This window comes from Aedes albopictus, chromosome 3, assembly GCF_035046485.1.
Source record: "Aedes albopictus strain Foshan chromosome 3, AalbF5, whole genome shotgun sequence".
Lineage (NCBI taxonomy): Eukaryota > Metazoa > Arthropoda > Insecta > Diptera > Culicidae > Aedes > Aedes albopictus.
In genome coordinates, this window is record NC_085138.1 from 12950351 (window position 1) to 12976324 (window position 25974).

At 41.0% G+C, this 25974-nt stretch overlaps 1 protein-coding gene across 1 annotated transcript in view; it reads left to right on the plus strand.

Moving 5' to 3' along the window:
- The window catches only part of LOC109421803 (calcitonin gene-related peptide type 1 receptor), a 213798-nt gene that overhangs the window by 167142 nt on the left and 20682 nt on the right, over positions 1-25974 (plus strand). Inside the window, exon 7 of the mRNA XM_062860396.1 lies at positions 13813-13914. Within this exon, the coding sequence (XP_062716380.1) occupies positions 13813-13914 (102 nt within the window). The remainder of the gene's footprint in view (positions 1-13812; positions 13915-25974) is intronic.

Sequence of the window (25974 nt, forward strand, 5' to 3'; positions counted from 1 at the left end):
AATTTTGTGTGTGGGTATTTTTGGGACCGGGGAAGGTTCTTAGCTTGGTGTGAGACCTCTCCGGTCTCTAGAACGGGGGGCTCCCATACAAATGACCTTGCGGGGAACTTCGATATGGAACTGGATGTCAAAAAACACAGTAGGCAGGCAGTACGACGTATGCCGGGACAGCTAGTCTGATATAAAATATTGGATAAAAATATGAACAAGAGCTGTAAAGGTGTGGGATCTGTAATGCAATTTCTGCTCATTTCAGAGAGCGAGAAATGGCGCTTAAACCTAGGCTTTCGAGCTCGGACACGGATCAAATACCTGTATGGCATCCCAGGACTAGGCATACCAATGGAGTGCATATTAGGGTGGGGCTAATTTTAACAAATGTCTCCGGGATATGATTTCCCATGTGGAAAGTGATCCACTAGTCGAAATAAGTGAGCTGTACAAAAATGAGCGATTTCGGTTGACATTTAGGGGTGGCGCAAAGGGTTTAAGTAAAATTTTTACTAGAACAAACCTTCAAAAAAAATTTCAAAATTAATTTTCAAACATAACATTTCTAGACTAAATCGGTGATTTTAGAACCCAAATGGACCAAATTTGTGCTCAAAATTGCGATATCTCCAATGGTTTCCAAGAAATTTGAAAAAAATGTCATATTTTGGTATCTAACCCAAAAAATACCAAAATTCGACATATTTTTTCAAATATCTCAGAAACCAGTAGAGATATCGCAATTTTGAGCACAAATTTGGCCCAAATGGGTTCTAAAATCACCGATTTAGTCTAGAAATGTTATGTTTGAAAATTAATTTTGAAATTTTTTTTGAAGGTTTGTTCTAGTAAAAATTTTACTTAAACCCTTTGCGCCACCCCTAAATGTCAACCGAAATCGCTCATTTGTGTACAGATCACTTATTTCGACTAGTGGATCACTTTCCACATGGGAAATCATATCCCGGAGACATTTTTTAAAATTAGCCCCACCCTAGTGCATATTAACCTTCTTAGCTACACCACTCCCAAAGATTATGTGCTCTATTTCATTCCCCTGAAAACGAAACGGTTGGTACGGTTGTCCCCATTTCTTCAATAATCAAATTTGAAAACTTGTATCAACCATTTTATTCATAAGTGGATAATCTGATTGCCATATTTAACTTTGAACTCATTAGTCTGCACAGTGGGCCTGGCCGTTTTAATATTTGTATCACATTATACTTGATATGCTGCAAATATTAATGTTGACAAGAAAATACCAGAAGTAATTTTGGTATTTCCAGGATGCTTTTCAATACTGGCTGTGCAAGCACTAGAATAGAATAGAATAGATTCAAATTATGAAACACCTTTTGCGTTAACGGGTAAAAGCCATGCCATAGCTACAGTGCATGCAATTGTAGACTGCTAAAATTTTTCAATTTCTGCTGGTCCCGTTGGGTTCTTATCATCAAAAGTATTTCCTTCTCGCTCCATGCGGTGTTTTCAATACGAAGCAGACAATCTCCTGCTGATGCCTTATTTATGATTGGAGCGATTGATTGGAAATCAGTTCGAGTCTGCAAATATACATTATGTTGCTTTACATACGTTACCAGCAAAAAAAGCCAGCAACGCACTCAACTGGAATGATTTCATATGGTGGTGGCAGCAAGCAGCATGTTATCGCAATTTTACCAGTCGTCGTCGCCGTCTCTCTGCTTCCGAGCATATGGGTCCTTTAGAAGATGAAAACATGTTTACGAGTGGTTCAAAGACTCACACCTCCCATGAGCATAATTCTCGTTGCTGTTGATTGGGGAAGTGCTTTTTCTAAATGTCGATTCCAATGTAAATAAAGATTGCTGTGTTGAGCATTTTGAAAGCCACAATTATGATTCTATCGATAGAATTATGCTGCCAAACGGAGCATAGATATGTAAAATTATATTGGAAAACCTGGTTATGCTCTCTAGAAGACAACATTCCCAGAAGTGAATCATTACCGCAAAAACTCCTGTTCATTCTTCGGTTCGAATTCCTCGCTGCTGACCGTCGCGTCGTGGGAGGAAGCATAATTCCACAAACCAAACGAAGGAGCGTTTTCTGTGGAAACAAATCGGAATCCGGTAGCTGATAAGAAATACAATAGCTTTTCCCACCAACGTCACTTTCTACATTTTTTTCCCTCCGTTTTTGATCATCCCACCAGAAAAAGAGCAACATATCGGGTTACCTGCGGTTCTGGCGGAAAGTCATCCATCTGGGTCGCTGGCTGATGTGAGCCAGGTGTAGGATGCATAAAGATGAAAATAATTACTTATTCACGAAGTCCAGCCACTAAACCGTGAAACAGCAATTCAGAGCAGGGTCTCCGAGAGTGTTTTAGAGTTTTTTTTTCACCACGTAAATTCCATCCGAGAGAGTGTCATTCCTGCAAAAATGAAGCTGAAAATTAGTAGAACCCATGTTCGGTTGGGTTGAGAAATTGGGTTAAGGGTTGATGTTTCTTTGATGATTAATGAATAATTGAAAATGGTTGGAGATGAATTTTAGGCAGTTTTCTTGACTTAACAGTAAGGTACGAAGTATTGAATGTATTATCCAGCATTAGAGAAAAGAACTGTTGGATAAAAAAGTAAATAAAAAACATACGATAAGAAGGCGCGGTGTTTATCCTTTGTCCCAACTAATACAGATAACGATAAAGTCTCGAAAATGTTTGTCTGTGGTAAAACAGAGACAATTTGGTTGTTGCGTACTTTTCAACTTGTGCATAATCAGTTAGGGTAGTATTGAATCCCTTATTAAGCACCCCAAGTAACAATTGCATTGATGATAAGTTTTGTTTGATTTTTATTAGGGTTTTATTACACCAATAATCAAAACTCACAGTTTTATGACTACTTTTATTAAAATCATTGATGAAAAGTTTTATAGTATACTTGAAGATATCCATAAAGCCAGATTTTAAGAGTGAACAAAACTCTCCGATATGTAAACCTTCTGGCATTCATTGTTACTAGACGTGTGCGCCGAAGCAGTTTTCACCGGCGGCGGCGTTTATAGTAATTTCAAGCAGCGGCGGCGGCGACGCCGGCGCCACGCCGTTCGTCCTATTCGGCGGCGGCGGCGGCGGCGTAATCGGCGTGACCCTATTTTTTTAGTGAAATGCTAAAAAACGTTAATACAGAATAATTTGTTCCCTGTACTTGTACAGTTTTCATCTATTTTGTGTAAAAGGTGTAAACGGATGTAAATTAGAGATTTCAATAAAAACTATCCTTGCAAGAATTATGCTATAAATTTAAAAGTGACTTCTTGAGGACGTTTACCAGGAAATTTATAAAGGATTCCTCCCGATACAAACTCACAACGTCGCACGTCTCTTCCTAGGATATTCTTTTCTAAAACTTATTTTAGACCTGTGCTGTCATGGTAAAATCTAATTTTTTTTGAGTTCTGATAGGCTTCTTTTTAGGAATTACCCGAAGGAATCCTTCATGCGTTTCTTCAGGAATTCCTCCAGGAAATTCTCAATAGATTGTTCTGGAAGTTCCTCCAGGGAGGCTTCCTGGAAGATCCTCAGATATTCCTCCACGCAAGCTTCTATAGAGATTTATAGAAACATTCATGGATCCTTTCATATTTTTTTTTCGGCGAACGACTCTTAAAAAATCCCTCCAAAGATTCTTTTAGGAGTTCCTTTAGAAATCACTTCAGGATTTATTTCTTGACGTTTCTCCTGGAATATCTCAAGAATATCTGTTCTTGGAATTACTGCACACTCAGATTCAATTTCGCTGTTCGGAAACTATTTTTCTGGAAAATTTCGGTAAAGTGAATAAATTACCGTTTTCATTAATTTTAGTTCATTTTACAAGAATTCGTTAATTTAGTTACCGATCCTTTTGTAATTTTATACTGTGACAGCATCATCTGTAAAATAATTTCCAGTACGCACTGTAAAATCAGGTTTCTACCATATACTGTGAAAACACTACCGAAAAAGTTTGTAAATCGCACACTACTTTACCGAAATTCCGTAAAGTTGCGAACATCAAATTCGAAACGTCAAACTGGTGATAGATGAAATTTACGCGTTGGTTTCAGTCAGAACTTCGAAGTATTAAAAGTGCCCTCTAAAAATATCTAGTTTAATGGCCTCGGAAATGCGATATTTGTAAACGGAGCATCGCGTTTACTGGAATTGAGTAAGTATTCGTACATGAATTAATGTTTGCCTTCCCCCATGTAGTAAACATTCCGTTTCAGCCTCTCCGCAGTTGTTCGCATGGGTGCAAACTCGCTTCACGTTCCTAATACGGATCAAGCTTCAAATAACTAAGTGAAAGTGACGAAATTTAAAAGCAAATTATAAGCAGAAACGGTAAAATTCTTCAAAAAGATGGTAAACAAAAAAACTAAAGCCCAGGCTGCATTTTTCATTTTAAGAAGTACCGAAAATCTGTAAAAAAAAACTTATGAAAACATTGAATCACAGAAATCCTACGGTATTTCTGCAAACTGCATTACCGGAGAAATTCGGTAATTTGTGATAGCCTTCTCAAAATTTCTTTTACCGAATGATCGATACTCGTTTCGATTACCGAACGGATTACCGAACGTTCAGCTGTTGAGAATTCGGTAAAACATAACCGAATACTGTAAAAAAATCTAAGTGTGTGCACAGCATTCTCCAGTTTTCCTTCAGGAATTTCTTTTTGTGATTTTTTTTATGAATAGGGTAATTTTCCAATTGTTGCACGGCTAAAAATTCGCCAATTGTTGCACACCTCATACGAATAACATGGAGTGTGCAACAATAGGCGAGTTTTTAGCTTTGCAACAATTGGAAAATTATCCTACTTCACAAGTTCTTCTAGAAAAATTGTATCAAGGAGTTTTATCCACTAATACCATGCAGACATTGTGCAAGAAATTCTTTCAAGAATCCAGAAGTATGTCCAAAAGTTCTTCCAGGGTTTGTTCCAAATCATCCTTCAACAATTCATTAGGGGATTTATTCAAGGATTCCTTCAAGAACTTCATCATGATTTAATTCCGAAATTCATCAAGGATGTTCTTTAAAAATGCCTCCAGCGATTTTATCAAAAATCAATCCAGGATTTTTTCCCTAATTTTTTCCAAAAATTTTTCATGAAATTCTTCTTGAAATCCCTCCAAAGCCATCTCAAGAGTTTTTTCTTCTTATCCTGTTGAGGAAATTAAACCACTACGTCCAATTAACTGTTTTTTTTTTGTGGGGAATCTCAGAGCCCCCCCAATGACTTTTCCAGGAGCTCCTTTAACGATTGTTTCTGAAATTGTTTCAATAAAATTTAATCTCACCAGGAATTTTTTTAAAATTTCTATAGAAATTCTTTCAAATAACCCTCCAAGAATAACTCCTACATGTTTAATGTAATTTCATTAAATAATTCTGTAAATATCTGTGGAGTAATATCTCAAAGGAATCTTCAAAGGAATCCCAGGAAATATTTCTGAAAGAACCGCAGGAGATATTCCAAAGAGAAACGCTCTAGGCATATCTTCGGTAAGCCCTGACGACATTTTCCTAGGGATTCTTCGGAAGAAAATCATGGAAAAAATGACAAAATTCATGGAGGATGCTCGAAAAGAATCCCCGAAGGAATTCATGAACATAGTTTTAAAAGAATTCATGAAAGAATGTCTGGAGAAGGTTCCTAGAAATTTGCAGAGGAATATATGTATGTCTCCAGTTAGCCTAGTGGTTAAGGCTATAGATCGCCAATCCGGAGACGGCGGGTTCGATTCCCGTTCCGGTCGGGAAAATTTTCTCGACATCCTGGGCATAGTGTATCATTGTACTTGCCTCACAATATACAAATTCTAATGCATTGGCAGGCAAAGGAAGCCCTGCAATTAATAACAAAATGGAATTTGGAACATTTGGACATTTTTTCGTGATCTTATTCATGGAATTTCTAAAAAATCAATAAAATGGTCACTTACACCCCTTTGATTCTAGGCCCCTCAATTACAAAAATATCTTTTATGCAAAAAGTGCAACTCAAGAACGTATTGGTGTATTTTTGAATGTAGTCAGCTTTGCTCAGTAATTTAAAATAAAATGAATTGACAAGCTTCCTATAAATTGGAGAACTTTTTAATGGCAAATAAGCAGACATGCATTACATGGCTTTGAAGAAATTCAACACTGAATTTGAGAAAAAAAAATCAAAATAGCATCTAGCAATAAGTTTAGTTAGGAATTCCTTCGGGTAGCTTCTCTGAAATATTTCTAAACAATGTGTGACGACTTTCATCCGAAAAGTGTTCTAAGATTAATCTTAAACTTCATGTTTTTGGTTGAAATTTTCATGAAAAACAAACCGCATATAAATTAAAAAAAAAAACTTTTTTATCAAGTAAAAATAAACCCTGTTCGTTTCATAATTTTTACAGAAATGGATCAGGAATTTTTGCCATAGGATTTTCTTATTGATATGATCTCCAGAATCATCAGAAATTCTTTCGAAAATCCGTGTAGCAATCGTCTTTTTTTTCTTAGAATTTTGCCAAAAAGTCCACATAAGCATCGAAAATTCTGTTCATTCAATCGATTTCGAAACAGACATTTTTCAGGAATCCTAGAAACAAAAAATTTTGATATGCTAGGGAGTTTTAATAATTCAGTTGACATTTAATACAATACATTTCAAATCTTTTGATATTCCTTAACTAATAAAAAAAATCGCCCCCCTTTTTAGTATTTTCGCCTCCAAATTTTGGTTTTTCAAATTTTCGCCCCCTTCGACTTGATTTTCGCCTCCTAGGGGGCGATTTCGCCCACTTTGGGAATCACCGCATGTAAAGGAATAACAATAGCAACAAAATCATGCTGTTTCGCCAAGCAATGCCAACGCTTTAACTTTTTTCATAAGCATCAGATCACTTCGCGGTCTTCGACAAAGTTTTTCAGGATACCCTAGGCTATGTTTTCACTTTATCGGTTACACGATTTTAGAAAAATTCGAGCTTGTTATGAGAGAAATGCAAAAAAGTGTGTTTTCCCATGTAAAACCCCATACAAACTTCAAACACGATGCGCAAAACGTAGACATAACCGATCGTGCCAAAATTTTGCACACTTATTTGGGTCCTGAAATGGGATCAAGAAAGCTTTGATCTGATGGGATACCATTGAATTTTTCATTTTTCCAAATAATCGATGACCCACTCTATTGTATACTTGTCCACGTCCTTACAATCGCTAGGAAAGGGTTGGAATGTTAGTTTAACGTCTACTTCAAATTGCGAAGATAGACCTTTCTGATAACGGCCCCCAGATGCGTGGGTGGATCGAGATGAGCCCTACAGCGACAGAAACAATGTTTGTTTACAAAACGAGTTAGACCCTTTAGACATGTTAATGCAGGATTGTCTGCGACCAAAACAAACATCGACGCCCGCCCACCGGCTGATTGTTGTTGTTGATAACTTTCGTGAAAAGGTAAGTTAACTCATTACGGTCCCTTTCGATATTGTCTCAATGAAATGGAAATAAAACAATATTTTCTGGAATTGTTGCTGATTCGATTGGTTGTGCCATACAAAGAAAGAGTCTCGAGGCAAAAATCGCACTCTTTTATCCGAAATCATCATCGACTCTATTTTCGTTGCCCTCTTCCTCACTCATTTTTTATTACTATTCTGTTTGGGGTTCGTTCGCTTCCTCGCAACGAGGCAGAAGCAAAACACCGCTCTAGAGCATGTTGCAAAACTCTTTTGATTTTGAGGAGAATTAAGTAACAGTGACATTTGCGCGACCAAAACCTGCGCATCCACGGCTCCTCTGTGACACGTATGTTGCTTGGAAGCATTGTTGGAGGAGTTATTGTAAGTGTTTCTGACGTAATCGCTGAATAAAGTGCTGGAGGGATTTTTAAAGGAATCTCTGGAAAATTTTAGGTAACTTCTTGAAGAAATCCCAAGAGAAATTTCTAGAAAACCCCTACACAAAACTCGGAAGGAGATCCCTGATAAAATTCCTGAAGGAGTCCAAGGATAAGTCCTAACAAATCTGTATCCCATACAAAATTTGGGAGAAAAATCTGTATCCCATACAAAAATAAAATGGCTCCTCTAGCTCAAAAATCTGTATCTCATATAAAACAAAATCTGTATGGAAGCTCAAAAATCTGTATAATACAGATAAATCTGTATATATGGCATCCCTGCCTTCAGGCAACTCTGAGGAACATTTCGAAGGAGTTTCTTGACAAATTTTTGAAAGAATCCTTGAGAGACATTTGAAAGGTACGCCCTCAAACGATCCCTAGAAAAAAACTAGAGACATCTCTGAAGGAGTTCTTTAAAGTTTTCTTGCAGAAACAAAGAATCTCAGGATATATTCCTGAAAGAATCATAGGAAGAATTTCCTGGAGGAATTCTTTTGTGGGAGAAGCAGGGGGTATTCTTGAAGAAAAAAAACCTTCCTGAAAAAATCCGTGGATGAGCTCCTAATAGATTTCTTGGAAATAATCGTTGAAGAATTCCTGGATGACTTGTAGGAGAAGTTCCTTGAATTTGTATGCATACTTCCAAAATTCTTTTGAAGAATTCCAATACAATTGGAAATAACTCTAGAAACTTTCGAAGTAATTAAATAAAACTTCAGATAATCCGAGATAAATTCTTGGGTACATTCCTAGAAAAAATGATGAAAGGATTTCTGAAATTTCTGAAGGAACCTCTGAGTATTTTTTTAAAAGATCTCGAGAGAAATTTCTGAAAGAATCACCAGAGGAATTCCCGGAGCAATCGCTAAAGAAATTCCTGGAACAACTCGTGCAGGAATGCATGGAGGTAACCCTAGAGGAATTCCTAGAGAAATCTCTGGAGTATTCCCTGGATAAATTCCTGGAACAACCCTTGAGGAGCATCCATTAAGTACGTCACGCTAAAATTGGGAATTCTCGATCCCCCCCTCCCCCCCCTTCGTACGGGTTTTTCCTATACTTAATACATTACTTGTCACACTGTCACAAACCACCCCCCCCCCCCCTAGGACCGTGACGTACTTAATGGAAGTCCCCTTGGATATATTCCTGGAGGAATCCCAAGAGAATTCTGGGATATATTTCTGGAGAATTTTACAAAGAAATTTCTTGAGGAATTCCTAGAGGAATTTCTAGAAGAGTTTCTGGAGGAATCTCTGCAGAAATTTCTGGGGGGATTCTTGAGGAAATCCCTGGAGCGTATCCTGGAGTGTATCCTGGAGGATTTCCTGAAGCAATTTTTTTAACAAATTCATGGAGGATTCCCTCGAGGAATTCTGGGAGGAATCCTTACAGTTTTTCTTTAGAATGAGAAATTCATAGAAGATTTTCTAGAGGTGTTGCTGGAGGAATTCCTTGAAGGAATCTGTGGAAGTACACCTGGAGAAATTCCTAGAGCAATTCCAGGATAAATTTCTGGAGGAATTCCTGGGAGATTAACTGGAGGAGTTCTCTCAAAAGAATGCCTGGAGCAATGTCTGGAGGCAAGCCTGAAGGAATGGATCGGGCAATTTCTTCTGGGATGCCTGCGGGGAATCGCTGCTTTGAGTTATTTCTGGAAGAGGTATCCTTGGGGGAATTCCTAGAGGAATCCTTGAAGGAATTCCTTGATTAATTTCAAAAAATCTCTGGGGGAAACTTTAGAGGAATTTCTGGAGGAGAAATTTCTGAATAAATTCCTGAAATCCCTGGAAAAAAGTCTTGGAGAAATTCCTATAAAAAAAACTCGGAAGGAATTCCTGAAGAAATTTCTGGAGGAATTCCTGGAAAAATTCCTGGAAAAATCCTGGATGAAATGCTGGAGGAATGCCTGAAAGAAATCCTACAGGTAATCCTGTAAGAATACGTGTAGGATTTCCTGGAGAAATTCCTGAAGGAATCTCTGGCGGATTTCTGAATCTCTAGAGGAATTTATGAAGGAATCCCTGGATTATTGTATAAATTTCTGGGGTGATTCCTGGAGCAATTCTTGAAGGAACTCTAGAGAAGTCCCTGGAGGAATTCCTGGATGAAATCCTGGAGAAATGCCTGGAGGAATGCCTGTAGGAATGCCTGGTAGAATGTCTGGAAGAATTGCTGAAGTCAATCCCTGGATAAATAATTACAGAAATTCTTGGAGGAATTCTAAGGGAAGTCCTAGAGCAATACCTGGAGGAATCCCTAAGGCAATCTCAAAGGATTCCCTACTATGCCTGGAAAAAAAAAACATTGGAAGAATTCCTGGAGACAAACATGACGGAATTCCAGGGGGATTCTCTGAAGGACTTCCAGGGGAAACCTCTAGAGGAATTCCTGGAAGAATACCTGCATAAATTCTCGGAGGAATACCTGGAGGCATTTTTGTAGGAATTCATGGAGGAATAACTAGAGAAATCTTTGGAGGAACTCCTGAACTAATATCGGGAGGAGATTCACTAGAGCAACTTCATAAGTAATCCTGGAAAACTTTCTGGCGGAATTCTTGGAGTAATTACTGAAGGAATTCCCCAAGGAATTCCTGGAGGAATTCCTGATGGAAATCCTGGAGTCATTTACCGAGGAATCCCTGGAGGAATTTCTGTAGAATTTCCGTAATAAATTCCAGGAGGAATCTCAGAAAGAATTTCTGAAAAAAAAACAGGAGGAACTCCTGATGGAATCCCAGGAGGAGTTTCTGAAGAAATACAATGAGGAAGTATTGGAGAAACCCAGAAGAAATCCTAAGAAGAGTTCTTGGATGAACTTGGATGAATTCCGGAAGTAACCAAGAGAAATTCCTAAGAGAATCCCTAAACAACTCCTGGATGAAATCCTGCATACATTCCTGGAAAAGTTTCTGAGTCAACTTCAATCTGGTCACGTCACTTAAAAATGCTTAGACCATTCATTTTAAACTCTGTCACCGATTGGATAATTTGTTATTTCCCAAATGGCTTTCCACAAGTAATTGGTTTAGGGGATTATAAGTAAATAAAATTTAAGCTACCAGCATGCTAAAGCCTGTATCCACAATAATCTGGACACAGAAGTACGGCTGTAGCTCTGTAATGAATCGATAAATTGGCCAAATAACTGACTGAGAACTCTTTGGTGTATGTTTATTATGTGTGCCAAATTTCATAAAAATCGATGCATTACTAAAAACAAACAGACGTGGTTTTAAGCATTTTGTACAATCATGAGTAATTTTCATTTTCATAATAGAGGCTTCTTTTACGCTACAGTTTAAAGCTCTGTGATGATAATAATGAAATTTCGTTAGCAGTTATGATACTTATAGCGACACTTTCTTGCAAAATTTCATCAACTTTGATCAATTGGTTTGAAGCTACTGGTGTTGATAGGAGTGAGTGTTAGTGAAATTTTTCGTGTTTTTCATGTGCTATGTTTGCCTATTCATAATTGGGTTCTTTAGGGGTATCCGGATTATTTCATAATCGGATTCTCCGCCCAAAAATTAGTCGAAATCCAAAATTTCATAATTTTTGGAGTCCGGGAACTATTTTTAAAATGCATTTAAAGTTTGTATGGGGAAAATTTTTTGTTCGGGTCGAACTGTCACTTTAACGATTGAACTGTCATTCTATCCACGAAAATTAAAATTGTTTCGTTGATTAAACCATCAAAACAAAGGTGTTGGAATCCAATAAAATCACGTTATACTCAGAAAAATGAGCTCTTTCGATTAGGCTATAGAGAATAGCAATATTTTATTCACTAAACAACCCAATTTTGCAAATTTTCATGAAATTTTCACAGAAGGTAGGTGATTATGTGTATATTATGCCTGCATAATTTGATGATTTTTGGTATAGTACTTTCAATAGTACAATCGAAACAATAGAGGGTGCTGACTTATTGCCGTCTGAGGGACTAAAATCACGTTCAGTCCCAATACATGTTTCGACTATAAAATTGTTGATAGTGCATCGATTTTTTTTTTGTATTATTCCTATGCAACAAATGTAGATTGAGAGGTTTGTGTTCAAAATTTCAGCCATTTCCTGCCAAATTCAAAAGTTATGGCACTGATAAGCAAAACTAGGGGCTATATACAATTCAATGGCGCAAATTCTACTCTTTCATTGCTACAACAAAAAGTATTGCACTGATTCACATGAAATTTTGTAGGTGGAACACATCTTAAGATGTTATTAGGCCAAATTTGAGCAATTTTAATGTATCTATTTCAGAATTACAGCTATATTTCTGTGTCCCGTTTATTGCGGATACAGGCTTTATCTATGAACTACGTCGTTGCTGTGGGATGCAACCAATCACTGCATCCATCAACCGAGCTTGTTTCTTGTTATCGATTAAAATAAATTGATAAATTGAAGAAAATTTCTTGAAAAATTTCCTTTTTTCAATGTTTGATTTGTGAATCAAAAACTCCCAACAATATGGGGAAAAAACAAAATTAGAAAAAATAAACATTATTTCCACGTTATCCCCGCTAAGTGAATTGCTTAGGTGTTTTTTTGTTGTTGTCACTAACCCTCTGTCTACTAGAGAACTGATACTGGTAGATCCTGATGAAATTTTTAGTTTTTCCTCTTCGCTCAACTTTACTCACCGTTATTTTTATTCCGGCCGTTGTCGTCGTTCGGCTGCAGCAGCTGCATCGTGCCTAGCACTCGCAAACGCCCGATATTTAGCATGTGGGTCATGTTGGCTTAGGACCAGAATCTAGTGATGATGTCGGACGATGCTTTTTCGGCACACTGCCGACGAGAAATTCGGAAATAGTGTGGGAGAACAAAAAATCTTAGTTGTGTCTAAAACGTATGTTAATTTATTGATGCTCATATTTTGGTGTTGAAATCATTTTGGCTCAAAGTAAATTTACAACAAAGACATTTTTTAACTGGTTTCAAACATATGACTCAGTGTGTGTACGTTGGTTTAACGAGAAGAGGTTAGAATACTGTTGATGGTGTATTTTGACCGTTTTTACAAGCATGATTTTTCGTGCGACTACCCTTATCTCTCCGTGCAACTGCCAGCATGGTTCAGGTATATTTGGCTAACGCCTTCAGAATGCTTTAAAAGCCGGCATTGTGTTATGCTATGTTTGGATGTGATGTTTTACTTGCAGTATATAATGCGGTTTAGAAGGTCATGAGATGCAGACGGACTTTACATTGAACTTCATTCGAGCAGTCCATGGTACGCTCACTACCGTAGAGTTGGAAAATCTTTTGTGTAAGCAGACCCGTCGGTCCCATCTTATCACCCATTACCGCCAGCGTTAATCGGGCAAAGTTCGTGCGATTAAACACATCCACTCAAATGCAATAATGTAAGAGGTGCTGGCGGGCTGTGTAATGAACAGAGACTGCTCGGACCTTTCGCTCCTTGCCATGCTTCTTATGCCTGATGTTGGGTTCGAGAAGCATGAGGTCAGATGGAAAATCAAGTGGCTCTCGTTTGTCTAATTAATGAGTACAACGTTGTGTAATGGCGGCTGTGCTACGCCGTCTTAGTAATTGCAGCCAGAAGCGATAAAACTTACAACCTTGAACCTGTTCTGTTCCTACCCGCACATTTGCCTCGAGGTGCAATCCGAAAATGCAAGCTGTTGATAGATAATCAACCATTCTACCACCCACCCGTCTTTCGTAACGCGCACAGTAACCGAAAGTTGACCAAAACTTACCAGGTTGTTTCTCTTTTCGCATAAATTTTAGGGGGCCGATTGTTACGAACGTGATTTATTCGTCTCGTTAATAAGTTTTCAATGGACAGTCAGGCAGAAAAGAACGAAATATCCTCCAACATTTAACGAGATGTCTTCTCCTCCCATTTTCAGAGTTGGTGTATTGCGCTTCACATCCTGTTGCATTATCTGATGTTGGTCAACTATTTCTGGATGTTCTGCGAGGGATTGCACCTGCACCTGGTGCTCGTGATAGTAAGTATATATAGAGATACATTGTAGCAATGTGTGGATAACCTTCATTAAAAATGAATATTAAACTTGAGAGGATATCCTGAAGATGATGGCCACGCCAAAGTTATTCCTGTATAATAGGTATCCATTATCGCTCTTCAACGTCCATCTACCACATTGTACTTTCTGTACTACTTGTAGTTGCTTGAAAGTCGAAAAACGCTTCAACTAGGTCAAACTATGGCTGACCGAGTAGATCTAATCAAATTTTTTTTTTTTGTTAAGGGACACTAATCCATTAGGATACCTATTTTTCTATGGGGCCGTTCATAAACCACGTAGACTTCTCGGGGGGAGGGGGTGGGTCTGGCCAAAGTCTACGCTCCATATAAATTTCAAAATTTTTGTATGGACAAAAGTCTACGAGGGGGAGGGGGGGTTGTTCTGAGATGGCCAAAATTTGGTCTACGTGGTTTATGAACAGCCTCTATGATTGTCATTGGTAAACTAGGATAACCAATATAATTTGAACCCCCATAAACTTGTAGAACCTCTGAGGGAACGTCCATAAATTACGTCACGATTTGAGGGGGGTGGGGGTTCAGTAAAGTGTGACAACCCATATAAAAATTTCAGAGATCTCATACAAAAAGTGTGACATAGGGGGGGGGGAGTGGGCGTTGAAAATGGGCAATTGGCAAATGGACGCAGATTTTATGAAAAGATAACGAAAATGTTTAGCATCATTCGCAAAATTAGGTTGCTCTGCACGGGCTGTAATCATTTTCTCACTGAAAACATCATGATTTGCCATGATTTTGTTTTGTCAATCTCGTCATCCGTGATTACGAAAAGAGAATGTAGTGCTGAGGAAACTTGCAGATGTAAACAAAAACGTTCATAATTCTAGCGCAATCAATTCGGCAAAGTTCGTCTAAACAGCCTTTGTCAATCAAGTGATTATCACCCTCATTCTTGTTTTCGATCGAATCCACTTTCAAACAAAAATCGTTCGCATTCCCGTTTACGCCAGCAAAATCAAATGGCCTACTGAGTACTGATTCGATCGAATCAAAATCGTTCGAAAGTCGATACGTCCGTAAACAAGAATGAGGGTGTATAATGTGATCCAGCATATTCAAGTGACAGATGCTTCGAAAATAGTTTCAAATGGGTTTAAGGACAAGGTATTTGGAGTACATAGCTCAAATTTTCTAGAGCACCGTTTTTTAGAACCGTTGAACGGATTTGAATTAAAATGCATCACGCTGATGACAACCACTGAACAATCAGCATGATGCTTTTTGATCCAAATCCGTTCACCGGTTCTTAAAAACGGTGCTCTAGAAAATATGAGCTATGTACTCAAAATACCTTGTCCTTAAACACCGGGTGTGCAAATACCTAAGTGGGTTCAAAATTGATTGGGGTATACAAACAATAGAAAATGGGGCTTCAGAAATCAGTAATTGACACCGAATTTTCAACTAGAAATGGCCTTGCAAGTATTTTTAACGGACATAATAACATCATAATTATGTGTATCCATATCTGAATCTGTTTGATTTTGGCTTAAATTTAAACTAATGCCCCCCTAGGGGTCCAAAACTCGACCGTTGCCGTATATGATTCGCCTTGAACTTCCTTTATTAATCAGAGCTCGATAATATCTCGATGACGGTTCTTCCAATCTCGGGTCAATCTCGTCAGGCAACATTGATCGTGAAGCACCTTCAACAGAACGCCGATTTAATAAACTTGCAAAACCATCTCGACTATGATTAAACTGGCACTAGGTTCAAGAATTTGCTGAGAAACCATAGGGGGCATCCATTTAGTACGTCACGCCAAAAATGGGATTATTCAACCCACCCCCCCCCCCCCCCCTCGTACGGGTTTTTCCTATACTTAATACATTGCTTGTCACACTTGTCACACTTTAGTACAAAATAAAACATAAATCAAACAAAATAATGTACATTTACCTTTTTTAATGACATTTATTGTGTTAAAGAAACGTGGCTGCATCTTATTCTGTTGATTCACACCGTTCTCACTTCTAAAACATGCTTGCATCCCTATTGTGGTAAATTTTCTCCAAAATTTACGTTTTATGAAGTTTAACTTAAATATAACGGTAATTTTCAACGAAATCAGCCCAAGTTGAGCTTACTTGCAAACTTCTTACCATATAATCACTAAAATTGTATTGTTTTAGCCTTAGTATATCCATTTGGTACAATAGTGTGGAGAAAAGCTCAAAATTTATGAAATTCAAATAACTCAACGTACATTTGTACAGATGGGTAAATTATTGGTTAAATTGGGAAAAAATCCACAGCTCAGGTGAGATTTGAACTCACGACCCTTATTCGCTAGACAAGTGCTTTACCAACTAAGCTACCGAGCCAATTAATGACCCGGCAACTTAGTTGTCATAAGGTTCAATTCTAATCTCATCGATCTATATCATCTTCCCCTAAACCGCAAATTCGCATCTTCCCCTAAACTCAAAATTTAACCTTATAGACTTTGTTTAGCTGCCGTAGAATTATTGTGTACTCCAAAAGGTACACATAATTGTCATCCATGTCTGGGGTTCGGGTTGAGGAATTACAATTAAACACGACTGGTTGTCTTGATAGTCATAACATTTCTGTTTTATTTAAATCCGTATCGTACAATCATCTCTCATCACCTTCTCTTTACTCTTCTCTCTCTTATGCTATGTATGTACATCATTTTAACCTACCAGTGGTCACTACAAGAATGAAAATTTTTTCGAACATTTTTCTTGCGTGCCGGAGCAAACGGATTTCTGAACACAGAAGTGTACTGCTAGGCTTAAGGTGCCATTAGACTCTTTGTCATTTTGCCAAGTATTTGCCATAGAAATCTGACATTTATCCAAGGTTGCTATGATTAACGTTGTATATTGGTCATTTGTTGGGCTTATTGGCCAAATGTTTTCTAAATTTGTATTTTGTATAAGAACTTATTGGACACGGTGTACATATGTACTATAATCAGCCATTACATAGAAAAACGATTGTCGTAAAACTTGGGGGTTTGTAGTTCATCGAAAATAATTGAACCCATATTTTTTTTAATTTCGTCATTAGGGTGACCAATTTTCAAATAGGGTGGTCCAAAAAATCAGGGTTTTGCAAAACTAGAAACTTTCAAAAACTCATAACTTTTGAACCAGTTGACCGATTTTAAACTTCTTTTTTGTTTGTTTGAAATACGTTGTTTTAAATACGTTGAAGGAACCAAATTGTGTTTAAATGTTTTTATGATCTCGGGACCCAAGGAACACCATGGTTTAATATTTTTTTATCTGAAAATTCAGGAAATTTGGCGTAATATATGAAAAATGCAGAGATGTATGATTTTTGTTTTTGAGATATGATTTGTTTTTGGCACGGTAAAGGCTGGGTATGCTGCGCATTTCAGATCCCATTGTGATTCACTAGCCTCTGCCCAGCAACTCCTATCCCTACCTCCACGCGGTACCGGCCGGAAACTATGAGCAACCTTAGGGAAGATCGGGTAACCAACCCCGGTGGGACCTTTGGTCGTAGGCTGACAGGGAAGGGGGGGTTTGCTTCGGCAAACCTGAGCGTCTGTTCTCCAGGAGAAGCGGCTCACAACAGCGTCTGATCCCCATGTTAGGGGCGGCTGATCTACGTCCGAGTGCCAGGGAAGGACTCTAAGCTCAACTGTGCACTATGGTCCTCCGGAAAGTAGGGGGTTGGTGTCAGGCCCTACGAGCCAGCCGTAAAAACCCATTGTAACGGAAAATCAGCAACAGAATAATACGAACCGAGACCAACGGCAACGACCCCAGCGAACAAAAAGGACTTGCGATTGGAAACTCGGTACGTGGAACTGCCGATCTCTCAACTTCATTGGGAGCACCCGCATACTCGTCGATCTACTGAAGGACCGCGGGTTCGGCATCGTAGCGCTGCAGGAGGTGTGTTGGACAGGATCCATGGTGCGAACGTTTAGAGGTAATCATACCATCTACCAGAGCTGCGGCAACACACGCGAGCTGGGAACAGCTTTCATCGTGATGGGTGATATGCAGAGGCGCGTGATCGGTTGGTGGCCGATCGACGAAAGAATGTGCAGGTTGAGGATCAAGGGCCGATTCTTCAACTTCAGCATAATAAACGTGCACAGCCCACACTCCGGAAGTACTGATGATGACAAGGACGCATTTTACGCGCAGCTCGAACGCGAGTACGACCGCTGCCCAAGCCACGACGTCAAGATCATCATAGGAGATTTGAACGCTCAGGTAGGCCAGGAGGAGGAATTCAGACCGACGATTGGTAAGTTTAGCGCCCACCAGCAAACGAACGAAAACGGCCTACGACTCATTGATTTCGCCGCCTCCAAAAATATGGCCATACGTAGCACCTTTTTCCAACACAGCCTCCCTTATCGTTACACCTGGAGATCACCACAGCAGACGGAATCTCAAATCGACCACGTTCTAATTGACGGACGGCACTTCACGCTATGTCTGAACTAGCAGATTATAAAATATAGCTTGAATAGTGATGTTTGGTGGAGAGAAACCCGATGTACATTCAAGTTTTATAATCTGCTGGTTCGGACATGGCGTGCACTTCTCCGACATTATCGACGTCAGGACCTATCGTGGCGCCAACATCGACTCCGACCACTATCTGGTAATGGTCAAACTGCGCCCAAAACTCTCCGTCATCAACAATGTACGGTACCGGCGACCGCCACGGTACAACCTAGAGCGACTGAAGCAACCGGATGTCGCCTCAGCATACGCGCAGAATCTCGAAGCCGCGTTGCCAGACGAGGGCGAGCTCGATGAGGCCCCTCTAGAGGACTGCTGGAGTACAGTGAAAGCAGCCATCAACGACGCAGCCGAGAGCACCATTGAGTACGTGGAACGGAATCGACGAAACGAATGGTTCGACGAAGAGTGCAGAACGGTTTTGGAGGAGAAGAACGCAGCGAGGGCGGTAATGCTGCAGCTGGGGACTCGACAGAACGTGGAACGTTACAAACAGAAGCGGAAACAGCAGACCCGCCTCTTTCGAAAAAGCGAAAAAGCGCCGCCTGGAAGAAGCGGAGTGTGAAGAAATGGAACTGCTGTGCCGTTCCCAAGAAACACGGAAGTTCTATCAGAAGCTCAATGCATCCCGCAACGGCTTCGTGCCGCGAGCCGAAATATGCAGGGATAAAGACGGAGGCCTCTTGACGGACGGACGTGAGGTGATCGAAAGGTGGAAGCAGCACTTCGATCAGCACCTGAACGGCGTGGAGAACGTAGGCACGGGAGCCCACGGCAACGGAAGGAACGACGACGCCAGTGCAGCGGAGGACGGAAATGAACCAACTCCCACGCTGAGGGAAGTTAAGGATGCCATTCACCAGCTCAAAACCAACAAAGCGGCTGGTAAGGATGGAATCGCAGCTGAACTCATCAAGATGGGCCCAGAAAAGTTGGCCACCTGTCTGCATCGGCTGATAGTCAGGATCTGGGAAACCGAACAGCTACCGGAGGAGTGGAAGGAACGGGTAATCTGCCCCATTCACAAGAAAGGCGACCTTTTGGAATGTGAGAACTTCAGGGCGATCACTATTTTGAATGCTGCCTACAAAGTGCTATCCCAGATCATCTTCCGTCGTCTGTCACCTAAAACAAATGAGTTCGTGGGAAGTTATCAAGCCGGCTTCATCGACGGCCGGTCGACAACGGACCAGATCTTTACCGTACGGCAAATCCTCCAGAAATGCCGTGAATACCAGGTCCCAACGCACCACCTGTTCATCGACTTCAAAGCGGCATACGATAGTATCGACCGCGCAGAGCTATGGAGAATCATGGACGAAAAAGGCTTTCCTGGGAAACTGACTAGACTGATTAAAGCAACGATGGACGGTGTGCAAAACTGCGTAAGGGTTTCGGGTGAACTATCCAGTTCATTCGTAACTCGCCGGGGACTGCGACAAGGTGACGGACTCTCATGTCTACTCTTCAACATCGCGCTGGAAGGTGTGATGCGACGAGCCGGGCTCAACAGCCGGGGAACGATTTTCACAAAATCCGGTCAATTTGTGTGCTTTGCGGATGACATGGACATTATCGCTAGAACATTTGGAACGGTGGCAGAACTGTACACCCGCCTGAAACGTGAAGCAGCAAAGGTCGGACTGGTATCAGGTATCAGTAGGTCGGCTCTAGAGGCACGTTCTCCTCCATTTGGGAAATTTGTGCCATCGCCATAAACACGAGCCTATTCATCATTTACCTGACGGAGAAGGGAAGGAAAAAGGATAGGAGATGGGAAAGGACAGGTAAGGGAATAGGATCGTCATACTCGCAAAAGCGTACCACAATGGGTTCACATAGCGTCCTGAAAAGGACACTGTAATAACGCATAAGCGTGCCACAATGGGTTCGAACAGCGCCCTGAGAAGGGCACTGTGATAATGCATAAAGCGTAAAGAGAGCCTATAGCTGTTTACCACAGCGGGTCAAGAACAACAGAACGTCCTGAAGATTCAGGTTTCTGAAGTCAGTTTCACTTAATAAGTGTTTCCCGAGTACTCGGAAACGCAATTGCGCAAAAGCTGGACAGTTACATATTAAATGATACGAAGTTCCATAATCGGATTCACAGCTATCACATGCAAATGAATCAGCTTGCTGAATATTCGCCATGTGATAACTGAGTCGGCAGTGGCCAGTCAATGCTTTGACCAGCATGCTGCAATTCTGCTTTGACAGATTTGTTAGATACTTTGCCACCCCTAGAGATGGCTCAGTACAATACAATTTTGTTTGACGACATGACTCCAAACTATTCCAGTATTGTTTGTGCTGAGTGGCAGCCCAGGTGTCAATCTGAAGCTTCACCCAACACTTGGATACCGGAATAGCTGGCTCAGGGCCAATGAAGTCATGTGATGCTCCAGTGCGAGCTAACTCATCAGCCAATTCATTTCCAGCGATGGAAGAATGGCCAGGTACCCATACAAGGTGAACAGCGTTTGCTGAATTCAGCTCCTCAATTTGAGTTCGACAAGCGATAACTATCTTCGACCTGGAGTTGGCCGAAGCAAGTGCTTTAATAGCAGCCTGGCTATCTGAACAGAAGTATATTACTTTGCCCATTACGTGCTGCTGAAGTGCTGATTGCACTCCGCACATAAGAGCAAAGATTTCGGCCTGAAAAACGGTGCAGTGTCTGCCAAGTGAATAAGACTGATACAGCCTTAGCTCACAAGAATAAACACCAGCACCTGCTCGACCTTCTAGAAGGGAGCCATCAGTGTAACATACGATGCCGTCTGAAATACTTCTCTCCAGATAACCAGATGTCCACTCTTCCCGGGAAGGGAATTTCGTGGAAAATGTCCTATATGGAAAATTACAAGCAATTGTAAGATCACTTGGAGCAAGGACAACTTTGTCCCAATTCACCAAAAGTGGAAACAACGAGGTGTGTGTTGAACTGCGGTTCACAGGAGTTTCCTCTAGTGAACCGAGTACCCAGAGACGGTAAGTGCAAGAAAGTGCTTCTTGTTTGAGATGAATGTGTAGTGGGACAACGTCAAAGAGAACTTCGAGCGCTGCCGTGGGAGTTGAAGAAAACGCTCCAGACATCGCCATCAAGCACATCCTTTGGAGATGGCCTAACTTTGATTGGACCGTTCTCACTTCGCCCTTTTGCCACCACACAAGACATCCATAGGCCAATATTGGCCGAACAACAGTTGTGTAGATCCATTTGATATACTTGGGTTTTAGACCCCAAGTTGTACCAAAGGTTTGCCGGCATTGCCCGAAGGCCATACAAGCTTTCTTGATTCTGAACTCAACATGAGGTGTCCAGGAAAGCTTGGAATCAAGAATGACTCCAACGTACTTTACCTGTTCAGTCACATTGATTTCAGAATCAAAGAGACGTAAAGTTCGAACACCATTACGGTTTCGCTTTTCCGTGAAAAGAACAATAGATGTTTTACTCGGATTTACCGAAAGGCCATATTGGCGACACCAACCCTCAACTACCTGAAGAGCGTTTTGCATCAGGTCGAAAAGGGTGCTGATGCACATACCGACTAACAATGTTAGGTAGTCGTCGGCAAAACCATAAGTAGGAAAACCGCTATTATTGAGTTGCCTCAATAGCGTATCTGCTACGAGATTCCATAAAAGTGGTGATAAGACTCCCCCTTGGGGGCATCCACAAACACTCAATTTCCTAATCGCCGCTTGACGCAATGTCGAGAAGAGATGTCGGTTTTTGAGCATTTGGTGAATCCAACTGGAAATCATTGGAGATATACCATGACCCCGTGCGGCTTCCAATATGGCATCGAAAGGCACGTTGTCAAAGGCACCCTCGATATCTAAGAAAACACCCAAGCAGGATTGCTTTTGAGCGAATGCCTTCTCGATATCGTAAACAACTTTGTGTAAAAGAGTCACAGTGGACTTTCCAGATTGGTAAGCATGTTGGTTCACATGAAGAGGCACATTGGCCAGATAAACATCACGGATGTGATGATCCACAATGCGTTCTAAGCATTTCAGAAGAAAAGAGGTCAAACTGATAGGTCTGAAGCTCTTTGCTTCTTCATACGACGCGCGACCCACTTTCGGAATAAACTTCACAGTAATATCCCGCCAGGATTTGGGAATATACCCTGTAGCAAAACTGCAAACAAGTAGTTGTTTCAAAACATGTTTGAAATGATCAAATCCCTTCTGAAGCAAAATAGGATAAATCCCATCTGCCCCAGGAGATTTGAAAGGAGCAAAGCTATTAAGTGCCCATTCAATCGATTCTAAAGTTATGATACTTCGAGCCGAAGCTAAAGAATCATAACTACAAGAAAAGACATCAGGTTCATCCGAAGATGTAATATCCACACATCCGGGGAAGTGTGTACTGAATAAACATTCTAAAACTTCCTCATCAGAGGAAGTGAAATCACCATTTGGCAAACGAAGTTCGTTCACTTGAAAATCCTTAGATTTTGCAAGGATTTTGTTCAATCGACTGGCTTCACTCAGACTGGAAACATTTGTACAAAGGTTTTTCCAGCCGGATCGTTCAGCAGACCGAAGAGCTTTCTGGTAGGCCTTGCGAGCCGACCTGAAAGCCTCCAATCCAGCCGAACGTCGTCTGTTCCAACTCTTTCTACATTGTTTCCTGAGTTTCGCCAGATCAGAGTTCCACCAAGGGGTTCCTCTTGTGGTCTTCACAGACCGCAGAGGGCAGGCTTCTTCAAAAGCTTCCATGATGAAGGCCGTTGTAGTATCAACGGCATCATCTAAATCACTTGGAGTGTCAATTGATGGTGAGTATCCATGAAATTTGGCTGCAACCAAATCGGTAAAGAGATCCCAGTTGGTTGACCGGGGATTCCTGAAACGCAAAGTTTGCGAAGTAAAATTCACATGTTCAAACAAGATGTAACGATGATCAGATAAAGATTCTTCATCTGACACATGCCAATTGGTCAGCTCATGACTAATTCTGCTAGAGCAAAGCGTTATGTCTAACACTTCCTCTCTACCAGATACCATGAAGGTTGGGCGGTTGCCTATGTTAAGTAATCCAAGATCTGTACTACTCAAGTATTCCATCAAACTGGAGCCTCTCAAATTGATGTCTGAGCTGCCCCAGATTATATGGTGAGCATTAGCATCACTACCAACAATTAGCGGAAGGCCTTTTGAAGTGCAGTATGCAATGACTTGCTTGAAAGCATCCGTAGGGGATGGTTCATCATGCGGTAAATAAACCGAACAATAAACGTATTTCCTGTTGAGGTTTCCAACAGATACATCTATTATGATAGCACATACATCTCTGGTAGTTAGTTCAGAGATCAGTGTAGCAACGATTGCGTTGTTGACAAGCACACATGCTCGAGGCATGACACGTGAGTTTGCCATTTCATTTTTACTGAAAGTAGCAAACACCGGATTCACAAGGTTTCCTAAATAGAAATTCCCCTTACGAAAGTAAGGTTCTTGGACTAACGCCACTTGGGCTGTACCATTTTGCATAAGTCTACAAAGATTGATCGTTGCTGTTCTTTTGTGCTGAAGATTGATCTGAGCTATCCTAACCGTAGCCACTACCCAAACTAGGCAAGATTAAACTCTTAACAATCACAGCACAAAAAAGAACAGCAACAATAAAGCCAGATCGGTATCGAATTGAGTGCGCCAAAGGCGAGGATGCACAGAATACACTGTGTGAAACGCATAATGCGAAACCATATAGGTGAAAATCTAAACTAATTAATAACATCTTCATAATCCCGCCCTTATTCAGCCTCAAGTATGAGATTGAAGAAGGGCAGCTGATTGTCTCGGAGAAACACAAGGTCCACCGCGCTATTGCTCCGGTTAGCACAGTAAGGGCAAATACTGTGGAGGGTGCCCTGGTACTCCACAGGCTCCGTTTGCGGTTAGGTTTTTATTAGACCCCCCTAGCCATTCATTCCTAGGCACGGTAAGCATAAAGCCGCATAACACCATGAATTAGGGGTCACCTGATTAGTGGATTCCTACCACTGGAACAGGCGGTCCGTAGTGCTATTCTTAGCCAGTTGAACTAACCGCTACCGACACTACACAGCTATCTAGGCTGATCGGGAAAAGAAGTTGATATTGGTGATCAACTTCATACGGGCCCGAAAAGCCGTCAAATTAATGATTAAAGCAACGATGGACGGTGTGCAAAACTGCGTAAGGGTTTCGGGTGAACTATCCAGTTCATTCGTAACTCGCCGGGGACTGCGACAAGGTGACGGACTCTCATGTCTACTCTTCAACATCGCGCTGGAAGGTGTGATGCGACGAGCCGGGCTCAACAGCCGGGGAACGATTTTCACAAAATCCGGTCAATTTGTGTGCTTTGCGGATGACATGGACATTATCGCTAGAACATTTGGAACGGTGGCAGAACTGTACACCCGCCTGAAACGTGAAGCAGCAAAGGTCGGACTGGTGGTGAATGCCTCAAAAACAAAGTACATGCTGGTAGGCGGAACCGAACACGACCGGATCCGTCTGGGTAGTAATGTTACGATAGACGGGGATACTTTCGAGGTGGTGGAGGTGCAAATCGAGTGCCAAGGCTTGTCCTGTCTCGCTCAGTCACCACCAGTCCGACCTTTGCTGCTTCACGTTTCAGGCGGGTGTACTGTTCTGCCACCGTTCCAAATGTTCTAGCAATAATATCCATGTCATCCGCAAAACAGACAAATTGGCTGGATTTCGTGAAGATCGTACCCCGGTTGTTGAGCCCGGCTCGTCGCACAACACCTTCCAGGGCGATGTTGAATAGTAGGCAGGAAAGTCCATCACCTTGTCGTAGTCCCCGTCGAGATTCGAATGAACTGGATAGTTCACCCGAAATCCTTACGCTGTTCTGCACACCATCCATCGTTGCTCTTATCAGTCTAGTCAGCTTCCCGGGAAAGCTGTTCTCGTCCATAATTTTCCATAGCTCTGTGCGGTCGATACTGTCGTATGCCGCTTTGAAGTCGATGAACAGGTGATGCGTTGGGACCTGGTATTCACGGCATTTCTGGAGGATTTGCCGTACGGTGAAGATCTGGTCCGTTGTCGACCGGCCGTCGATGAAACCGGCTTGGTAAACTTCCCACGAACTCATTTACTTTAGGTGAAAGACGGCGGAAGATGATCTGGGATAGCACTTTGTAGGCGGCATTCAAAATGGTGATCGCTCGAAAGTTCTCACACATTAACTTGTCGCCTTTCTTGTGGATGGGACAGATTATCCCTTCCTTCCACTCCTCCGGTAGCTTGTAATACATTCTGAAAATTATTTTAAGCTGATTACCAATAGTGTCAATAACAGTTGTTAGTCATTGACAGCACCAGCATCATCCCCAAATAACTCTTATATTAGTGTTAGATAACACTTTTTGAGCTTCCATTCGATGTTGTAAAGAAATTAGCCAAACCCTTTATGTCAAAATATAGTCTATAATGTGTCAAACTGTGGTCCTAATTTCGCTAGTTATCTTCAGCGT